Source organism: Carcharhinus amblyrhynchos, chromosome 2 (genome assembly GCF_965287045.1).
Source record: "Carcharhinus amblyrhynchos chromosome 2, sCarAmb.v2.hapA, whole genome shotgun sequence".
In the NCBI taxonomy this organism is placed as follows: domain Eukaryota; kingdom Metazoa; phylum Chordata; class Chondrichthyes; order Carcharhiniformes; family Carcharhinidae; genus Carcharhinus; species Carcharhinus amblyrhynchos.
Genome location: NC_137325.1, coordinates 111,218,653 through 111,235,303, shown reverse-complemented (window position 1 = coordinate 111,235,303; position 16,651 = coordinate 111,218,653). Strand labels below are relative to the sequence as shown.

Genomic DNA, 16,651 nt, shown 5'->3' with positions numbered 1-16,651 from the left:
ATCTGTCCTTTCCCTTTGGGAAGGTTTATGGGCCAGCTGCTATTGATAGTATGGAGGCTCTCTCTGTCCAATTTCCTCTACTCAAGTTACAATTTCATTTTATGGACCAACAACAGCCTCAGAAAAGGCTGCTACTTAAGCACACTCCATATTAAAATTGCAGAGTGTGTTTTTCCAGGTCAACACAGATCAATGCTCTAAAGTTGAGGGTCCCAATTCAGGAATTAAAATCGCAACCATAGTGTCTAACCTTGATTCATCAGGTATCGCCATGTGAGCTGGGCCTCATGGACCAAATGGCCTTATTTCGCCCATAATTTTCATGTCTGTATACCATGAAAGGTTGCATGCTTGAAAATTCCAAGTAGCAAAAACATCTGGATGTTGTGATACAAAGAATCAATCTTTTACTGCAAAAATCTACATCACTTCCAGTTCAAAAGCAAAATCTGTTTTCAAAATTCATGTGCAGAGGAGTGATATACTCTAACATAACCTTTCCCCTTATGTCAAAAGAACAGTGTAATTTCATTTTAATACTGCACTATTTTACTTCTCATCCAATATTTTAACACAATTAAAACAGTCTAGACAGGCTGTAAACTAAGGCAATTCAAGCTAGCTATTTCAAATAAATAGCTATTTGATTTAAAATACTGAGTGCCTTTCTTTTAAAAAATCTTCCATTTATGTGGCACCTTTTATGGAGTGAACGTCCTAATAAGCAACAAGCAGGACGAACAAACAAATTCTGATATCAAGCCATGCAAGGAGATTTTAAGGCAGATGATCAAAAGTTTTAAAGAAATGTCTTAATTGTGGGGAAAGAGGGGCAAAGACACAGAGAAGTTTAGGAAGGAACATGCAGGAGTTAGGGCCTCAGCAGCTTAAAACATTGCCAACTGTGGCAAATCAGGGATGCTCAAGATGCCAGATATCTTTTGGGGGTGGGGGGGTTGTTGTTACAAGACTGGAGAAGGCTACCAAGATTGGAAGATGCAAGGCCACAAAAGTGTGTGAAAACATGGATGAGAACTTTAAAATTGAACCACTGCTTAACCAAGAGCTAATATAGATAGGTAAGCATGCACAGGACTGATGGGTGAACAGAAGTTGGAGAGAGTTAGGACACAGCCAGTATATTTTTGGGTGACCACAAGTTTGCAGAAGGTAGAATATAGGAGGATGTGCAAGAGTGCATTGAATAGTCCAGACCAGGAGTAACAAAGGCATGGATGTATATCTAAATTATATCTAAATGTATACAGAAAAATGCTTTTGCTTTTTAATGTAATCTATATAAGAAAGTAGTACTAATTATAAATTGCTCTGCATTTAACGATGGCACTAACCCTTTTGATTCTCATTTATCTCCACTCATTTGAATTGGATCAACACCAGATTTTTGAACTAGCAAAACACACTATGTTTTAACATAATGTAATTAGCAATTAAGTGTTCAAAAGTTTTACAATATTTGAACAGCATCAGATTAACCCGCAGTCCACATCCCTTTGTACAAAATACATATGCAAAATATCCTATATAGCAGAACTGAAATGGTGAGCTCAGAATGATAAAGTGTGTACCATAAAGTAGTGAACAAAGTTATTTGTAGAACATTTCCTCCAGCTTGTTTTCAGGAAATCAATTCAATCACAAAGGGCTATTACATTGAACAAAGAAAATTACAGCACAGGAACAAGCCCTTCGGCCCTCCAAGCCTGCACTGACCATGCTGCTCGACGTAATTAAAACTCCCTATTTCCATCTCATTCATCTACTTGTCAAGACGCCCCAAAGAAATTTGGACTTTTCTTTCCAAAATTCTAGCCATTATCTACGAAAAATTCATAGAACTTACCAATTTGCCGAAATGGTATTTACAATAGCCACAGTATTTAACGTTATCAGCTTCCGAACCTTCTTCTTCACACAGAAGTCCTGCCAGCTGTGCACTGAACAAAAAACAATAAAGATGGTTAAAAAAACCTACCAAAAGTTACTGAGTTACATGATAGAAAATCTGCTGCGCAGGTTGCATCTGTGATTGAAGTTAATTCTCTCTTCTTCCCACCCCTTCTCCAACAGCTTTTTGATCATAAAATGTGTTACTTAAATGCTATCCTAGCTTTTCTCTCGCAATAACTCAAGAAATCAATTTTACACTATATTCTTATTTCATCTAGGAAAACGTCATCAGCTCAGATCAGAATAGAACGAGATCACTATTTTGGGAGAGGTGATGACATAGTGATAATGTCATTGGACAAGTAAACCATGCCAGTCTCAGTAATGGCCATTATAATAATAGGATGATTGCTGTAGTGCACCACAGTGTAAGATACAACATGTCCTTCATGGGGTCACCTGATGTGGAAGTTGATGAGAGTCAGATAGCACAAGAAAGAGAAATGCAAGTAACAGAAGATTGCAACAAGGTAGCAGATGCCTTGCAGTTGTGTGTTCATGTGTTGAAAATGTGCTAGTAATAAAATTAGCTGACAGCAATGGTGTCAGTCATCCTGCAACATAAAACCAAGACAATGGTGACCATGAAAACTATCAGTAATTTTCAGATTCACTAATGAAGGGAATCTGCCATCCTTACTCAGGCTGGCCTATGTGGGACTCCAGATCCACAACAACATGGTTGACTCTCAACTCCCCTTTAAAGTAACTCAGCAAGTCACTTAGCTCAAGGAAAATTTAGGATGGGTAATGCATGTCCGCTGCCTGTGAAACTGACACTGCATGAAAGAAAAATGAAAAATTGTACTAATTGTTTTTCCTAAATCTGAAATTTCCCCAGTGGCAGAGTGAATAAGGAGGACACCTCCATAGGACTCTGTTACAGAAATTGGAAGGTACCAATTCTAATCTATGGTCAATGTGGACTAGAAGATCAAGGAGACGGGAAGGACCAAGATCTGAAGAGAGCTGAGGTGCTCTTCGTCCACATATGGTACCATATGGTAAGCGTCTCAAAACGTCTCTCCTAATAAGACACCTACTGCAAAGCTTCATTTTCTGACCTGTTTAAAGCCATGGGCAGTGCCATGTGGCCCCTTGAGTTTGCTTCACCATTCAATATGATCATGGCTGCCCCGATATTCCTCATATCCACTTTCCTGCCCTTTCTCTGCAACCTCACTGACCAAAAAATCAATCTATTTCAGCCTTAAATATATACAAGGACTCTGCCCCCAAATCTCTTTGTGGCAATGAATTTCAAAGACTCTCAACCTTCAGAGTAGAAATTCCTCCTCATCTCAGTCATAAATTGGCACCCTTTTATTATGTCCTCGGCTCCTAGACTCTGCCATTAGGGGAAAATCCTCTCAGCATTTACTGTCAAGCCCCTTAAGAATCCTATATGTTTCAATGAGACCAACTCTCATTCTTCTAAATTCCAGTGAATTTAACCGATTTAACCTTTTCTCCTAAGACAATCCCTCCATACTAGGGATCATCCTAAGAAAGTTAACTCTGATTTCAAAACCCCAATTATGGATCAACTAGCAAAGTATTGACTGGATAGCAATGCCAAGGATAGATGATGCTCTTCAGCCTGCTCAGCATGTCATCAAGGAGAAGTGCACCTCCAAAATCATTCTTTCAACTATTACACTTGCAGCTGTATAGTACTAGCTACATAGTATCTTGGCCAAAGAAGTGAGGGGGGGCTTTGCACAAATCCTACCACTTAAGTATATCCATACTGCAAGTTTTTCAGCAAGTCATCAATCAAAACATCAGACATATCAAGCCCTCTGGCAAGGAGGAAGTAATGAAGGAACAGACAGAGAATGCTACTCGCAGTCTTCAGTTTCAATCGTGCACACATGCAACTTCAGGGTGACACTCACTCTCCACAGATCAGGGCATTATATGGAGTTCATCTCCTCCTGGGGCAACAGAGCACACCTTTACGAGTAGAACGCTGCTCCCCAATCCAAAGAGAAAGAAAAGGGAGGCTAATTACAATCTTCTCTCCATGTTCTTGGCTGGTCATTTATTTATAGCAGTCAAGATATAAGAAACAAGACTGAGTTATTGTATGGAGCGCGATTCATAGAATACCAGAACACTCATTGCCAGAATGTTGGGCAGGAACAATACTGAAATAGTCATCCACTAAACAAAACAAGGTTCCCAGAAGAATTTCAACTTCAGGAGATTGGTGCAGGCTACACATTCTGTTGGAGCTAACAAATCTAAGGACCAGCTTCGACCTTCAGTTGCGAGCTTTACCATTCAAATCTGAACTGACAAAATCTCAACTTACTTCCGACAGGGATCAGAGATTGACCCATTGTTCTTCATTTAAGTCTTGCCATTAACTACCATGCAAACTAATGAATGCCTACGCTCCAAAAAAAATGATATACAGATGAGGTGAAAGAAGCATTCTACAATGATCTCAGCAAGACAATTAGTTCTCCAAGTGCAGTCAGTTTCACCTAACCATGATTAAAAGTCATGGTGCAAGCAAACTGAAAACAATATTGTGTTACGATCCAGTTAATATTATAACTGAACAGGAAGATCCCAGAATGGAACCCTGGCTCAAAAGACTATAACTTTTAATTTTTGTTAAAAATAAAACATGCAAGAGTCATAGGACCACTTATTAGTTTTAAAACACAAAAACATCAAACATGAAAAATTCTGATGTTACACAGCACTCCTTTACTCCCCCACCCCTCCTCCAGTTTAATAAACTCATACAGATTTTAAGATCGACATGGATTACAAAGTACATTTTAAGCCACAATGGTCTCATTAACACAAGACCCCTTTAAGCACAAATTGTGCTGCGGTCAAATATTCACATTCCACTCTGAACCCCAGTTAGTGTCTGTGGTTTTCTTCTCAGAATCCCTCCAGATGACTGTCATGAGAGTTTTCAATCTCCACTCCCAGAAAAACACACTTAAAAATCTTCTCTCATAATAATAATATTTTCTCATAGCAGTTTGCATCCCAAAATCCCGTCCAGGTTTTACAAACGACCAAAGCTTTTGCTCCACTTTTAAAATGAATCCAGTCCAGGATTTTATTTCACTCTTTTAGGATATCTTCGCCTTGACTGCTGTACAAACTGTTCACAATTGCTTTAAATCTCTATTCCCATGCTCTTATTAAAATGGCAGCAGGCATTTAATTTACCTCAGAAGTCTGCTGTCCCACTTTAATTCTGGTTATGCAATTGTCTCTAACTCAGAACTAGGGTTTATTCTTTCCTGAATTCTTCTGTTAAATACCTTGGTTTCTGTTATTTTAACTACAGTTGTCTTAGACATTCTTTGTCTCAATTTCCTGGTTATCTGGATTGTATCTTGTTCCCTAAGCTAGCATTTTTGCAAATCCCTTGTCCTGTCCAGCTTCTCTTGGCAGAGTTTAACACTGTTCACTCTCCAGTACCCTGTCTCCAACTGCTTTGGCACCAGTTAAAACTAAGAACAAAGGAAAGCCCTTAACTCTGGAAAAGGACCTCTTGTTGCCAAGCAACAACTTTCTTACTTTTCATGCTGTAACCTTCTCTAAGCACAAGAGAATCACAGTTGGAATTGAAACCAAACCCCACACATACAGCGTTGTCCAGCAGGAATGTAATCACTGGTTTCTCCTTCTAGGTACAGAAACATTAAGTTAAACCCACTTAAAATCATACCTTAATGTTTACCAATACAAATATAAATCCCTTAACATCACCTTTGTTTTCCTAACAATTGATGCACCTAGATTCAAACACTGGCACATGTTACTCCATGTTATTGCATGAGAGATCTCAATCATGTGCATGCCACCTACTCACTTTGAGGTGCAGAATGCTGGTCTAAGCACCAATTTGTAAGGACTATTTCCTTTGAAAACAAAATCAAAGGCACTTGAGTGCAGAGCCAAGTCACAGAGAAATTTTAATGTAATTGTATTGAAAGACATGGTCAAGGATCAAGAACTGGAACACAAACTATCCACAAAAATTATTTATTTCCTGGAGAACAATACTGTCATTGAAGATCCCTAGAAAAAGTTGAAGAACGTTAGCAGTTGCATTGGGCATCGAAGGTCCGATGATTTGTTAAACAGAGGCACCAAGACTGGTTCAGCAATAGTGATCAAGGCAGAGACACCAGCTTCTAAGGAAATGCAGTGCTTACAGATCTTATATATCTGATAAGAAATCACAGCAAGGAAATGGTAGATATCATCATGCAAAACACATGCTACAGCCCCACTTAGGGAGATGAAGAACTGATGGTAGGCAAAACAAGGCTGATGAGCTTTAAGCAGCTGCTGATTAAAAATTCCTGTAGGCTCTACATAAAAGTCTGCCCCAAAACCAAGTGTGAAAACCAAGTGGAGAGGGGGTCTCGGGAACTGATAATGGAAAGTAAGGAAAAGGTAGAGGAATTGAACAGATTATTTTCTGTCTGTCTTCATTATAGAAGATCTATCAAAGGTACTTGAGATCGAAGTGAAAGAAAGGCAGGAATTTAAAACAATTCCCATCACCAGGGAAAAGGTACTGGGAAAATTATTAGAACTAAAGGCTGACAAGTTCCCAGGACCTGATGGCGTGTGTCCTAGGGTCTTAAAAGAAACGGCTACAGAGTTAGTAGAGGAATTCCAAAATTCTTAAGATTCTGAAAGGTCCCAGGGGAGTAGAAAATAGCAAATGCAACACCTTGATTCAAAGGAGGAGGGAGACAGAAAGCCAGAAACAACAGGCTTGTTCGCCTAACAGCAACATAAGGAAATTGCCAGAATCCATTATTAAGAGTACTTAGAAAATCATGATGGGATTAAGCAGAGTCAACATTGTTTTACAAAACAGAAGTCACATTCAAGTAATTTATTGGAATATTGTTAAAAAGAAGAGGCTGATAAAGCTTTTCATCTTGCACTCATCAGGTCAAGTTGGCAAGATTTCCAAATCTAAAGGGAACAATTAGCACAACATAGGAAGAGAATGGCAAGTGGACTTTGATGCTGCCATGGAGAGTGCACCAGGGAACAATTAAATTCAAACCACACAGGTTAACTCCGACAAGTCAAGGCATTACCATGTCGAATGCACCAGCAATACTCAAGTTCTACACTACCAGGCAACTAATTTATTAGAATTTGAGGATGTGACAAACAAGGAGATAAAAGGCAACCTGTAGTGTATTTGGATGTCCAAATGACATTTGATAAGATGCCACATCGAAGGTTACTACACAAGCTAAGTGCACATGGTGTCAGAGTAACTTATTAGCATGGATAAAGGATTAATTAGCTAACAGGAAATAGAAAGTAGGGACAAATGATCATTATTCTCTAACTAGTGGAATGTCATAGGAATCAGTGCTGGGGCTTCAACTACTTATAATCTACATCAACAACTTGAACGCAAGGACTGAGTATATGACATAAGCAGGTACAGCAAATGATGCAGGCAGCAAATCAAATGTTCACCTTTATTGCAAGGGGAAGTTTAACTGTAGCTGCACAGGTCATTAAATCCTACCATATCTCTGATTTGATTTATTCTTGTCACGTGTATTACCATACACTGAAAAGTTTTGTTTCTTGTGCATTATACAGACAAAACAATGTTCATAGAGAAGGAAACGAGAGAGTGCAGAATGTAGTGTTACAGTCATAGCTAGGGTGTAGAGAAAGATCAACTTATTATAAGGTAAGTCCATTCAAAAGTCTTAGACCAGCAGGGAACAAGCTCTTCTTGCGTCAGTTGGTTCATGACTTCAGACCTTTTGTATCTTTTTCACAAAGGAAGAAGGTGGAAGAGAGAGAGAATGTTCAGACTACGTGGGGTCCTTAATTACACTGGCTGCTTTGCCAAGGCAGCTGGAAGTGTAGGCAGAGTCAATGGATGGGAGGCTGGTTTGCGTGATGGATTGGGCTACAATCACGACCTTTTGTAGTTCCTTACAGTTTTGGGCAGAGCAAGAGCCGTACCAAGATGTGGTGCAACCACAAAGAATGCTTTCTATGGTGCATCTGTAAAAGTTTGTGACAGTTGTAGCTAACATGCCAAATTTCTTCTGAGAAAGTAGAGGTGTTAGTGGGCTTTCTTAACTATAGTGTCGGCATGGGAGAACTAGGACAGGTTGTTGGTGATCTGGACATCTAAAAACTTGAAGCTCTCGACCCGTTCTACTTCATCTCCATTGATGTAGACAGGAGCATGTTCTCCTTTATGCTTCCTGAAGTCGATGACCATCTCCTTTGTTTTATTGACACTGCGGGAGAGATTATTGTTGCCGCACCAGTTCACCAGATTCTCTCATTTCTGTACTGTGTCTCATCATTGTTTGAGATCCAACCCACTACGGTGATGTCGTCAGCAAACTTGAAAATCAAATTGATGGGGAATTTGGCTGCACAGTCGTAAGTATATAAGGGGCATAGTAGGGGGCACAGTCTGCTACACACTTACTAATGAAGTCAGTTACTGTAGTGGTGTACTCATTCAGGCTGGTCGCAGTTTTTAAATACTGACCAGTCCGCTGATTCCAAGCAGCCCCATAGGAGATCATCTGATTCCTCAGGCCAACATTGCACGACTTTCTTTGATGGATTCTCCTGCTTCAACTTTTGCTTATTAGCTGGGAGCAGGAGCACAATCTTGTGGTCTGATTTGCCACAGTGTGGGCGGGCGACAGTGGTAGGCACATTTGATTTTTGTGTAGCAGTGGTTTAGGATGTTTGGGCCTCTGGTGGAGCAGGAAATGTGGTGGTGGTGGTACGCTCTTGAGCTTGGCCTGATTGAAGTCTCCAGCCACAATGAACAAGGCCTCGCCATGTTTCATCTCAAGGCTATTCGTAGTGGTGTATATTTTGTCCATCGCCATCTTCGCATCCGCATGGGGTGGGATGTAAGCTGCCATCAGGATAACAGAGGTGAACTCCCATGGAAGGTAGTAGCAGCAGCATTGTAACGTCAAGTAGTCAAGGTCTGGGGAGCAGAAAGTTGCCAGTGTTGCTACATCTAGGCACCACAATGTTGATTAGGAAGCAGATCACACCTGCCCTGAGGAGGACTGTGTACAGTTTTGGTCTCTTTATTTAAAAAAAGGATGAAACTATGTTGAAGGTTCACTAGACCCATTACGGGATGAAGGGCTTATCTTATGAAAAAAGTGCTGAACAGATTGGACCTATACCCACTGGCGTTCAGAAGAATGAGAGGTGATATTATTGAAATACAGAAGCTCGAGGAAATTTGATGGGAAGATATAATCGGGACAATGTTTCTCCTGTGGGTGAAATTAGAACTAAGGTATACAGCTTAAAAACAAGAGATCTTTTAAGATGGAAGTGAGGAGGATTTTTTTCCCTCTCAGGGTCACTAGGAATTTCTTCCAAAGAGAACAGCAGAGGCTTGATCATTAAATTTATTCAAGGCCAAGTTAGATATACTTCTGAAAGAAAAAGAAGCAAAGGCTACAACAGTCAGGAAGGTAGAATTGAGACTATAACTGGATCAGCAATGACCTTTCTGAATAGTGGAGCAGGCTCAGAAGGCCAAATGGCCTTTTCCTGCTCCAACTCCTATGTCCCATCTTTGCAGCAGAAGACTAGCTCTTAGTAAACAGGTATTGGCAGAAAATTTCAGCTATCTCCTAAATCCATAGAGTGCAATGATATCATTGAGTCACTTCCACAGCACCACACTCTAGAAAAGCCTGACTTTGATCCTTCTCAAACAGGCCACAAACCAGCTTTTAATCACAAGTCGTCAGGTATTGGTGGCACACCACCTGATGCACTCAAGTACAGAGGAACTCACATGGTCTGGAAGCTCTCTAGTCTCTTCTACCTGATCTGGAACCAGGACATTATCTTCAAGACTACAAAGATGCCTCCATAATTCATTGCTACAAACTGAAAGTTCATCTGTGGCAATCATGAAATATCACTTCCAGCATGCCAAATTCTTCCAACGGTATTCTTAATTGAGTTGTCACTCACCTCCAATTCTGTGTACCTAGAATAACAGCGTGGCTTCTGTGCTGGATGAGAAACAGCAGACATGATCTTTGCAGCACCGCAAAATCAGGAAAAGTCCCACAAACAGAAAAAGAACCTCCAAATGCTGTTCGATGACATAATCAAACTTTTGACACAGTAAATTGGGAAGACCTGTGGCAATTCTGTGCAAATACTGCTGCCATAAAAAGATAATCAGTCTCATTAATTCAGTTCACAATGGCACAATGGCCAATGTGATGCATGGTGACATGTCATCAGATACCTTGCCTGATACGAACACCACCAAGCAAGGTTGTGCACTGACTTCAGCTTTGTTTGCCATATACTTCTCAGCCATGCTCCTGTACCTACTTCAAAGAGCCTGAGACAGGAACACACATTTAATTCAGGGCAGACAGCAACCTATTCAACATGCAAAGGCTCAAGGTTTGCACAAAGGTTACTGGACAGCTACTGAGTAAATTCTTGTTTACATATGACTGTGCTCTCATAGCACATACTTGAGAGGATATTTAGCTACTTGTCAATCATTTTGCCCTTGCCTCAATAAGAATGAAGACGACAAAGCCCTTGAATCAATCTATCCTGGCCATATATCTCCAGGCCCACAGTCACAATTAAAAACACCTACCTTGAGAGTGTTGTTTCCGATGACATGATGCCAGCTGATAGAATAAACCATTGCCTAGTAAAAGCAAGCTCAGCATTTGGCAGGTTCAGTCATCGATTTTGGAAAGAGCACAGAGTTTGTCTCAGAACAAAAGATCAAAGTCTATGAGTGTTGTTGCCTTATTTTTTGGATGAGAGACTTGGATAGCTTACTGGCATCACAAAGCAACTAATAGCACTCCAACTTCACTATCTGAGATCTCTTTACAACTCAAGTGGCAGAACAAAATCTCCAATATGGAGATCCTTGCAAAATGCTGCATACCTGGCGTCGAGAGGGTGCTCATCAGAGGTCAGCTCAGTTTGGTTAGTCATGTGGTTCACATGAATGATTCCCACATAGCAAAGGTAGTATTCTACAGTCAGCTGAGGACAGGAACGCACACTGCAAGATGCCCCAAACTTTGTAAAGAGAATCTGAAAGCCAAAATCACAGCTTGCAAGATGGATCTCAATACATGAGGAAGAAAACCGTGAAAAATCCCAAAGAGAGATGCAATTGGCATCATGTGATCAACATTTGAGTAAAACAGAGTTGACAGCTCAGGACACATGAACGTAGCTCAAAGCCAATGCCTCCCTCCGACACTGACTTCATACGCAGTACTTACCAGCTGTTGGCAAATTGAGGCTTGGATTAGTGTCACACAAGATGAAATCACTCTTTTTGGATAAACGCTCATCCATCAAAGCAACAGGACAATCCATTAATTATGCTGAATTAATTTATCTCAGCCAGATCAGGACAGTTAGCATGGCCAGCCTCAATATTGAGATGATAGCAGGTGGAGAGCTTTACCTGATAGTTGGATTTAAGAGGATTTACAAATCAGCACCGTGCTGAAATTCTTGATGCAGACTGCACATCTGGCCAAGGCACAAACCCATATTTGTCAGTTGTCTCATGACAAATTAGGGGAAGGAAAGAGGTGGTAATTCCTTTGGAATGCAAGTGACTCCAATATACAAATCCTGATTTAAATTCAGAGCAAAATCGACCCTCTGACAGACTTGGTAAATCAAATATCTGAGCCAAAGTGGCCTGCAGCATTTCAAAGCACTACTGACTGAAAAGCAGCCTAGTTCATGAATAGAACTTGTGATTTAGACTCAAGTGCTGGGATTCTTCCTCTTCAATTTGAGATAAATCTGCAAGCCAAGGGACTAATAGCTAAGTTAATCCAGGCTGATCAAGTGCCATGAAGCTATACTCTAGTAACTGCACAATTTTTTGATGATTAAACTTCATTAGTACTGTGCTGCTTAACTAAATTGCAGCTCTGCCCATATGCACCTATGTTGTCTAAATTGAGAGTGGTGGAGTGTGCCTCCAGCAGAACAGTGTGCAATACCATCTCGCAAGCCATTTAACTAAATGGCTATTTTCATGCATAAGCATGGAGAATAGACATCAGGATATTTTATAACAGAGGCATCACAGTCAATCCTAATTTGATGTTCCAGTAACGTGAGAAGACATGCACTTTGCGACAAGGAGCAGAAGTTAGTAATCAGAAACTAGAACATAAATTATTCCCTTCCCTACCCAAGCACACAAGTCCAACTGCAGCACATCAACAACAGGGCCAGATGAAATCAACTAGCAACAAAGATTATGTATCAAACTTAGTACCCTGCTGATCTAAACGGCCAAGTATGCAGTGAATTAATATTTTGAACATTTGTGCATTGCTGCTCAACAACTCCTGGACAAAATATATGAGCATCAAGATGGCACTGAGCTTGTGCATGAATCCATTATGCCTACAAACCCCTACCCAGCATCCTCCTCACTACTAACACATACCTTCTTCAACAGGCTCAACAGGCAAGGTCATTATGCTCCTGTGCCACATAGGACATTAATTTCATATTCAATTTCCAGTTAGCTGCTCACTAAAAGTAGTGGAGGAGCTGTAATCCCAACATTCCTTCCAAACTGATTTCCTCTCCTGAAGCTACCGTATCACACATGGGAACAGTTCTGCATATCAGCACACATCCCAGTTGGCCATTATCCGCATACAAGTCAAGGCAAGACCATCAACTGATATTTCAATTGTGAGGAACATCATTACTTAACTGAAGTATTTTGCTGGTGATGAGTAATACTCAGTACCTATAACTAAGGCAAGTGAACTGCTGCAACATGCCTCATCTTGCTCGTTCAAAAGTGCCAAGCTACGCAAAAGCACCAGTTTTGTCAGGTGAGATCAGCAAAATGAACAGTACCGGAGATCATCCTGACTTATCACATATTGTGACACTGTAGGTATGCATCAACTGGAGTCTATATGTCCCATTTCTCACAAATACTAACCAGGTCACATGAAAAGCCTGTCGACATCCATGTTTATTGCAAGTCATACATGCACCAGTTGCTGCTTTGCTTTCACGACCTTGTTCCTCACAGATGTAGCAGGTCTGGGGAGATAAATGGACAAAACCAACTTTTAAAATCAGCAGTTCTTAATAATTGATCCTATTTCACAATAAATATGACCTTACAATCAAATCAAGAAGATCACACGATCACAAAGAATTTAACAAATTTGCATTATTAAAAAAAAATTTCCATACAACGAACACGTGTTCTTGCAACTTTTATCACACTTTCTTTCAGCGTTTATTACTATAAACAGCAATGTCAACATTTTGCAAATTAATTTTGAGAATTCAAGTGTTAAGAGTTGCAGTTCCCTTGTGGAGCAAGTGTCCCCGGCTCAGACACTCACACAAACAGGTATACAGATGTTGTGTGTGTATATCACACACAAAACTGTGTCTCTTGCATGTATGTGTGCATGTTGTATATTTGTTGCAAGCATATGTGTAGCTGTATTTGCAAATATATATATACACACACCAAGTTTTATGCATGAAGTTCTTAGCACCAACATTTCAAAGATTCAAACATTGCTCAAAAAAACCTGCTCAGCCTGAAAAGTTAAATGAAGGAGTGAAATGAAATTCGGATGTAGGAATAGCATTCCATCAAAACAATTCACATAGCAGCTTCTGAGCACCTTGGCTTACTACACTGACTACAGTGTATTGTTACTGGAATTCTTTGGAAGAGCACCTTTCAGGAGAACAGCTAGTCTTGCATTCACTCCTCAGTGGTACCAACAGGACTTTATGGAGACATCCTTGAGGCAGATAAACTTCCATTAATGTCAATTATTATATTCGAGTCATTGTTTAATCTAGCAAATCATTTACGACACCTAAAAACAGATATGTAAAGAACTTGCAATCATAAAACTCCTTTCAAGCCCATAGGGCATTTCACAGCTAACAACTTGCTTTGAAGTACAATATTATGTAGGCTAACAGTGGATGGTTTGTACATACAAGAGCCCATAAATCGCAAAGAAATAAAATGGCCAGTTAATCTGTGTTGATTTGAGGGATAAATTTTGGGAGGGGATCTGAAAAACCCGATGGCTCCTTTTTGAACAGATCCTTTACATCCATCTCAACAAGGAAATGTGATCTCAGTTTAACGTCTTAAAAAAATATAGTTAGTTACAATGACAATGTAACATGGTGTCAGCCTAGATTATATGCTTAAACTATTGACTGAGAATTGAATCTATAATAGGTACAGAAAATCATAATGATTAAACACATGGAGTTGAAGATAGGATTCATATTTGAGAAAGCTTATCAAAGACTGATAGGATAACTGTGGTATATTTGGATTTTCAAAACAAAATCCAAGGTTGCCGCACAAAAGGTACTACGCAAAATTCAGACTATTGAATTTGGAAGCAGACAGAAAACTGAGTGGGAATAAATGGGACATTTTCAGGTTGACAGACCTGTAAGCAGCAGGGTACCACAAGAACGCAACTTGTTCAGGTTCACTTCCAATACAAAGTTAGGCAGGAAAATATGCATAAAGGAGAACATGCCCCTGCCCATATTAATGGGGATGAAGGAGGAATGGTCGAAAGCTTCAAGCTTTTAGGTGTCCTGATCATCAATCTGTCCTGGTCCCCCCATGTCAACACAATAATTAAGGAAACCCACCAATACCTATACTTCCTCAGAAGACTAAGGAAATTTGGCATATCAGCTATGACCATCACTAACTTTTACAGATGCACCACAGAAAGAATTATTTCTGCTTGTATCACAGCCTGGTATGGCTCTTGTTCTGCCCAAGACTGCAAGGAATTATAAACGGTCATGAATATAGCCCAATCCATCACATAAACCAGCCTCCCATCCATTGAGACTGTCTACAATTCCCACTACCTAGGCAAAGCAGCCAACATAATTAAGGACCCCACCCACCCCAGACATTCTCTCTTCCACCTTCTTCTGTCTGGAAAGAAGTACAAAAGTCTGAGGTCACGTACCAACTAACTCAAGAACAGCTTCTTCCCTTTTGCTATCAGACTTTTGACTAGACCTACCTTGCATTGAGTTGATCTTTCTCTACACCCTACCCAAGACTGTAACACTACATTCTGCACTCTCTCGTTTCCTTCTCTATGAACAGTATGTTTTGGCTGTATAGCGCAAGAAACAATACTTTTCACTATGTTAATACATAGAAACATTGAACATTACAGCACAGTACAGGCCCTTTGGCCCTCAATGTTGTGTCGAGCCATGTCCAATCCCAAGATCAAGCTATCCCCTCCCTACAATTCTGGAGTGCTCCATGTACCTATCAAATAACCGCTTGAAAGTTCCTAAAGTGTCCAACTCCACTATCACAGCAGGAAGTCTATTCCACATCCCAACCATTCCAAGTAAAGAATCTACCTCGGACATCCCTCCTCTATCTCCCACCATGAACCTTATAGTTATGCCCCCTAGTAACAGCTACATCCACCCGAGAAAATAGTCTTTGCACCTCCACTTTATCAATCCCTCTATTAAGTTGCCTCTCATCCTCCTCCGCTCCAAAGAGAAAAGCCCCAGCTCCCTCCACCCTGAATAAACTAGGCTTGTACTCGTTAGAGTTTAGAAGAATGAGGGGAGATCTCATTGAGACGTATAAGATGATGAATGGGATGGATAGGATAGAGGTGGAGAGACTCTTCCCGCTCAGAAAGGACAGTAGGACTAGGGGGCACAGCCTCAAGATAAAGGGGGGCGGTTTAGAACGGAGTTGAGGAGGAACTTCTTCACTCAAAGGGTGGTGAATCTCTGGAATTCTCTGCCCGTTGAAGTGGTGGAGGCTGCCTCGCTAAATATTTTTAAGACGCGGGTTGATGGGTTTTTGATAAGCGAGGGGATTATGGGGAGAGGGCGGGAACGTGGAACTGAGCCACGACAGATCAGCCATGATCTTATTGAATGGCGGGGCAGGCTCGAAGGGCTAGACGGCCTACTCCTGCTCCTATTTCTTATGTTCTTATAAGACCTACCCTCCAAACCAGGCAGCATCCTGGTAAATCTCTTCTGCACTCTCTCCAAAGCTTCCACATCCTTCTTATAATGAGGTGACCAGAACTGAACATAATATTCCAAATGTGGTCTCACCAAGGTCCGGTATAGTTGCAGCATAGCTCCCAAGGCTCTTAAACTCAAACCCCCTGTTAATAAACGCTAACACACCATAAGCCTTCTTCACGGCTCTATCCACTTGAGTGGCAACCTTCAGAGGTCTGTGGATATGAACTCCAAGATCTCTGTTCCTCCACATTCCTTAGAACCCTGCCATTGACTCTGTAATCTGCATTCAAGTTTGTCCTACCAAAATGAATCACCTCACGCTTATCAGGGTTAAACTCCACCTGCCTCTTTTCAGCCCAGCTCTGCATCCTGTCAGTGTCAGTTTGCAGCCTGCAAGAGCCCTCCACCTCATCCACTACTCCAATCTTGGTGTCGTCAGCAAATTTACTAACCCATCCTTCAGCCCCTTCTTCCAAGTCATTGATAAAAATCAAAAAAGGAGAGGACCCAGTACTGGCCCCTGTGGTACACCGCCGGTAACTGGCCTCCAGTCTGAAAA

At 40.7% G+C, this 16,651-nt stretch overlaps 1 protein-coding gene across 5 annotated transcripts in view; it reads right to left on the bottom strand.

The window, feature by feature from the left end:
* mllt10 (MLLT10 histone lysine methyltransferase DOT1L cofactor) overlaps positions 1-16,651 on the bottom strand; it is a 272,972-nt gene that overhangs the window by 201,059 nt on the left and 55,262 nt on the right. For all 5 annotated transcript variants that reach the window (XR_013889342.1, XM_080211105.1, XM_080211106.1 and 2 more), the window contains 2 exons: positions 12,998-13,101; positions 1,865-1,958 (listed from right to left, as the gene is read on the bottom strand). Coding sequence is in view for 4 of the 5 variants with exons in the window: in XM_080211105.1 (XP_080067231.1) it covers positions 1,865-1,958; positions 12,998-13,101 (198 nt within the window). In the remaining variant the exon portion in view is untranslated. The remainder of the gene's footprint in view (positions 1-1,864; positions 1,959-12,997; positions 13,102-16,651) is intronic.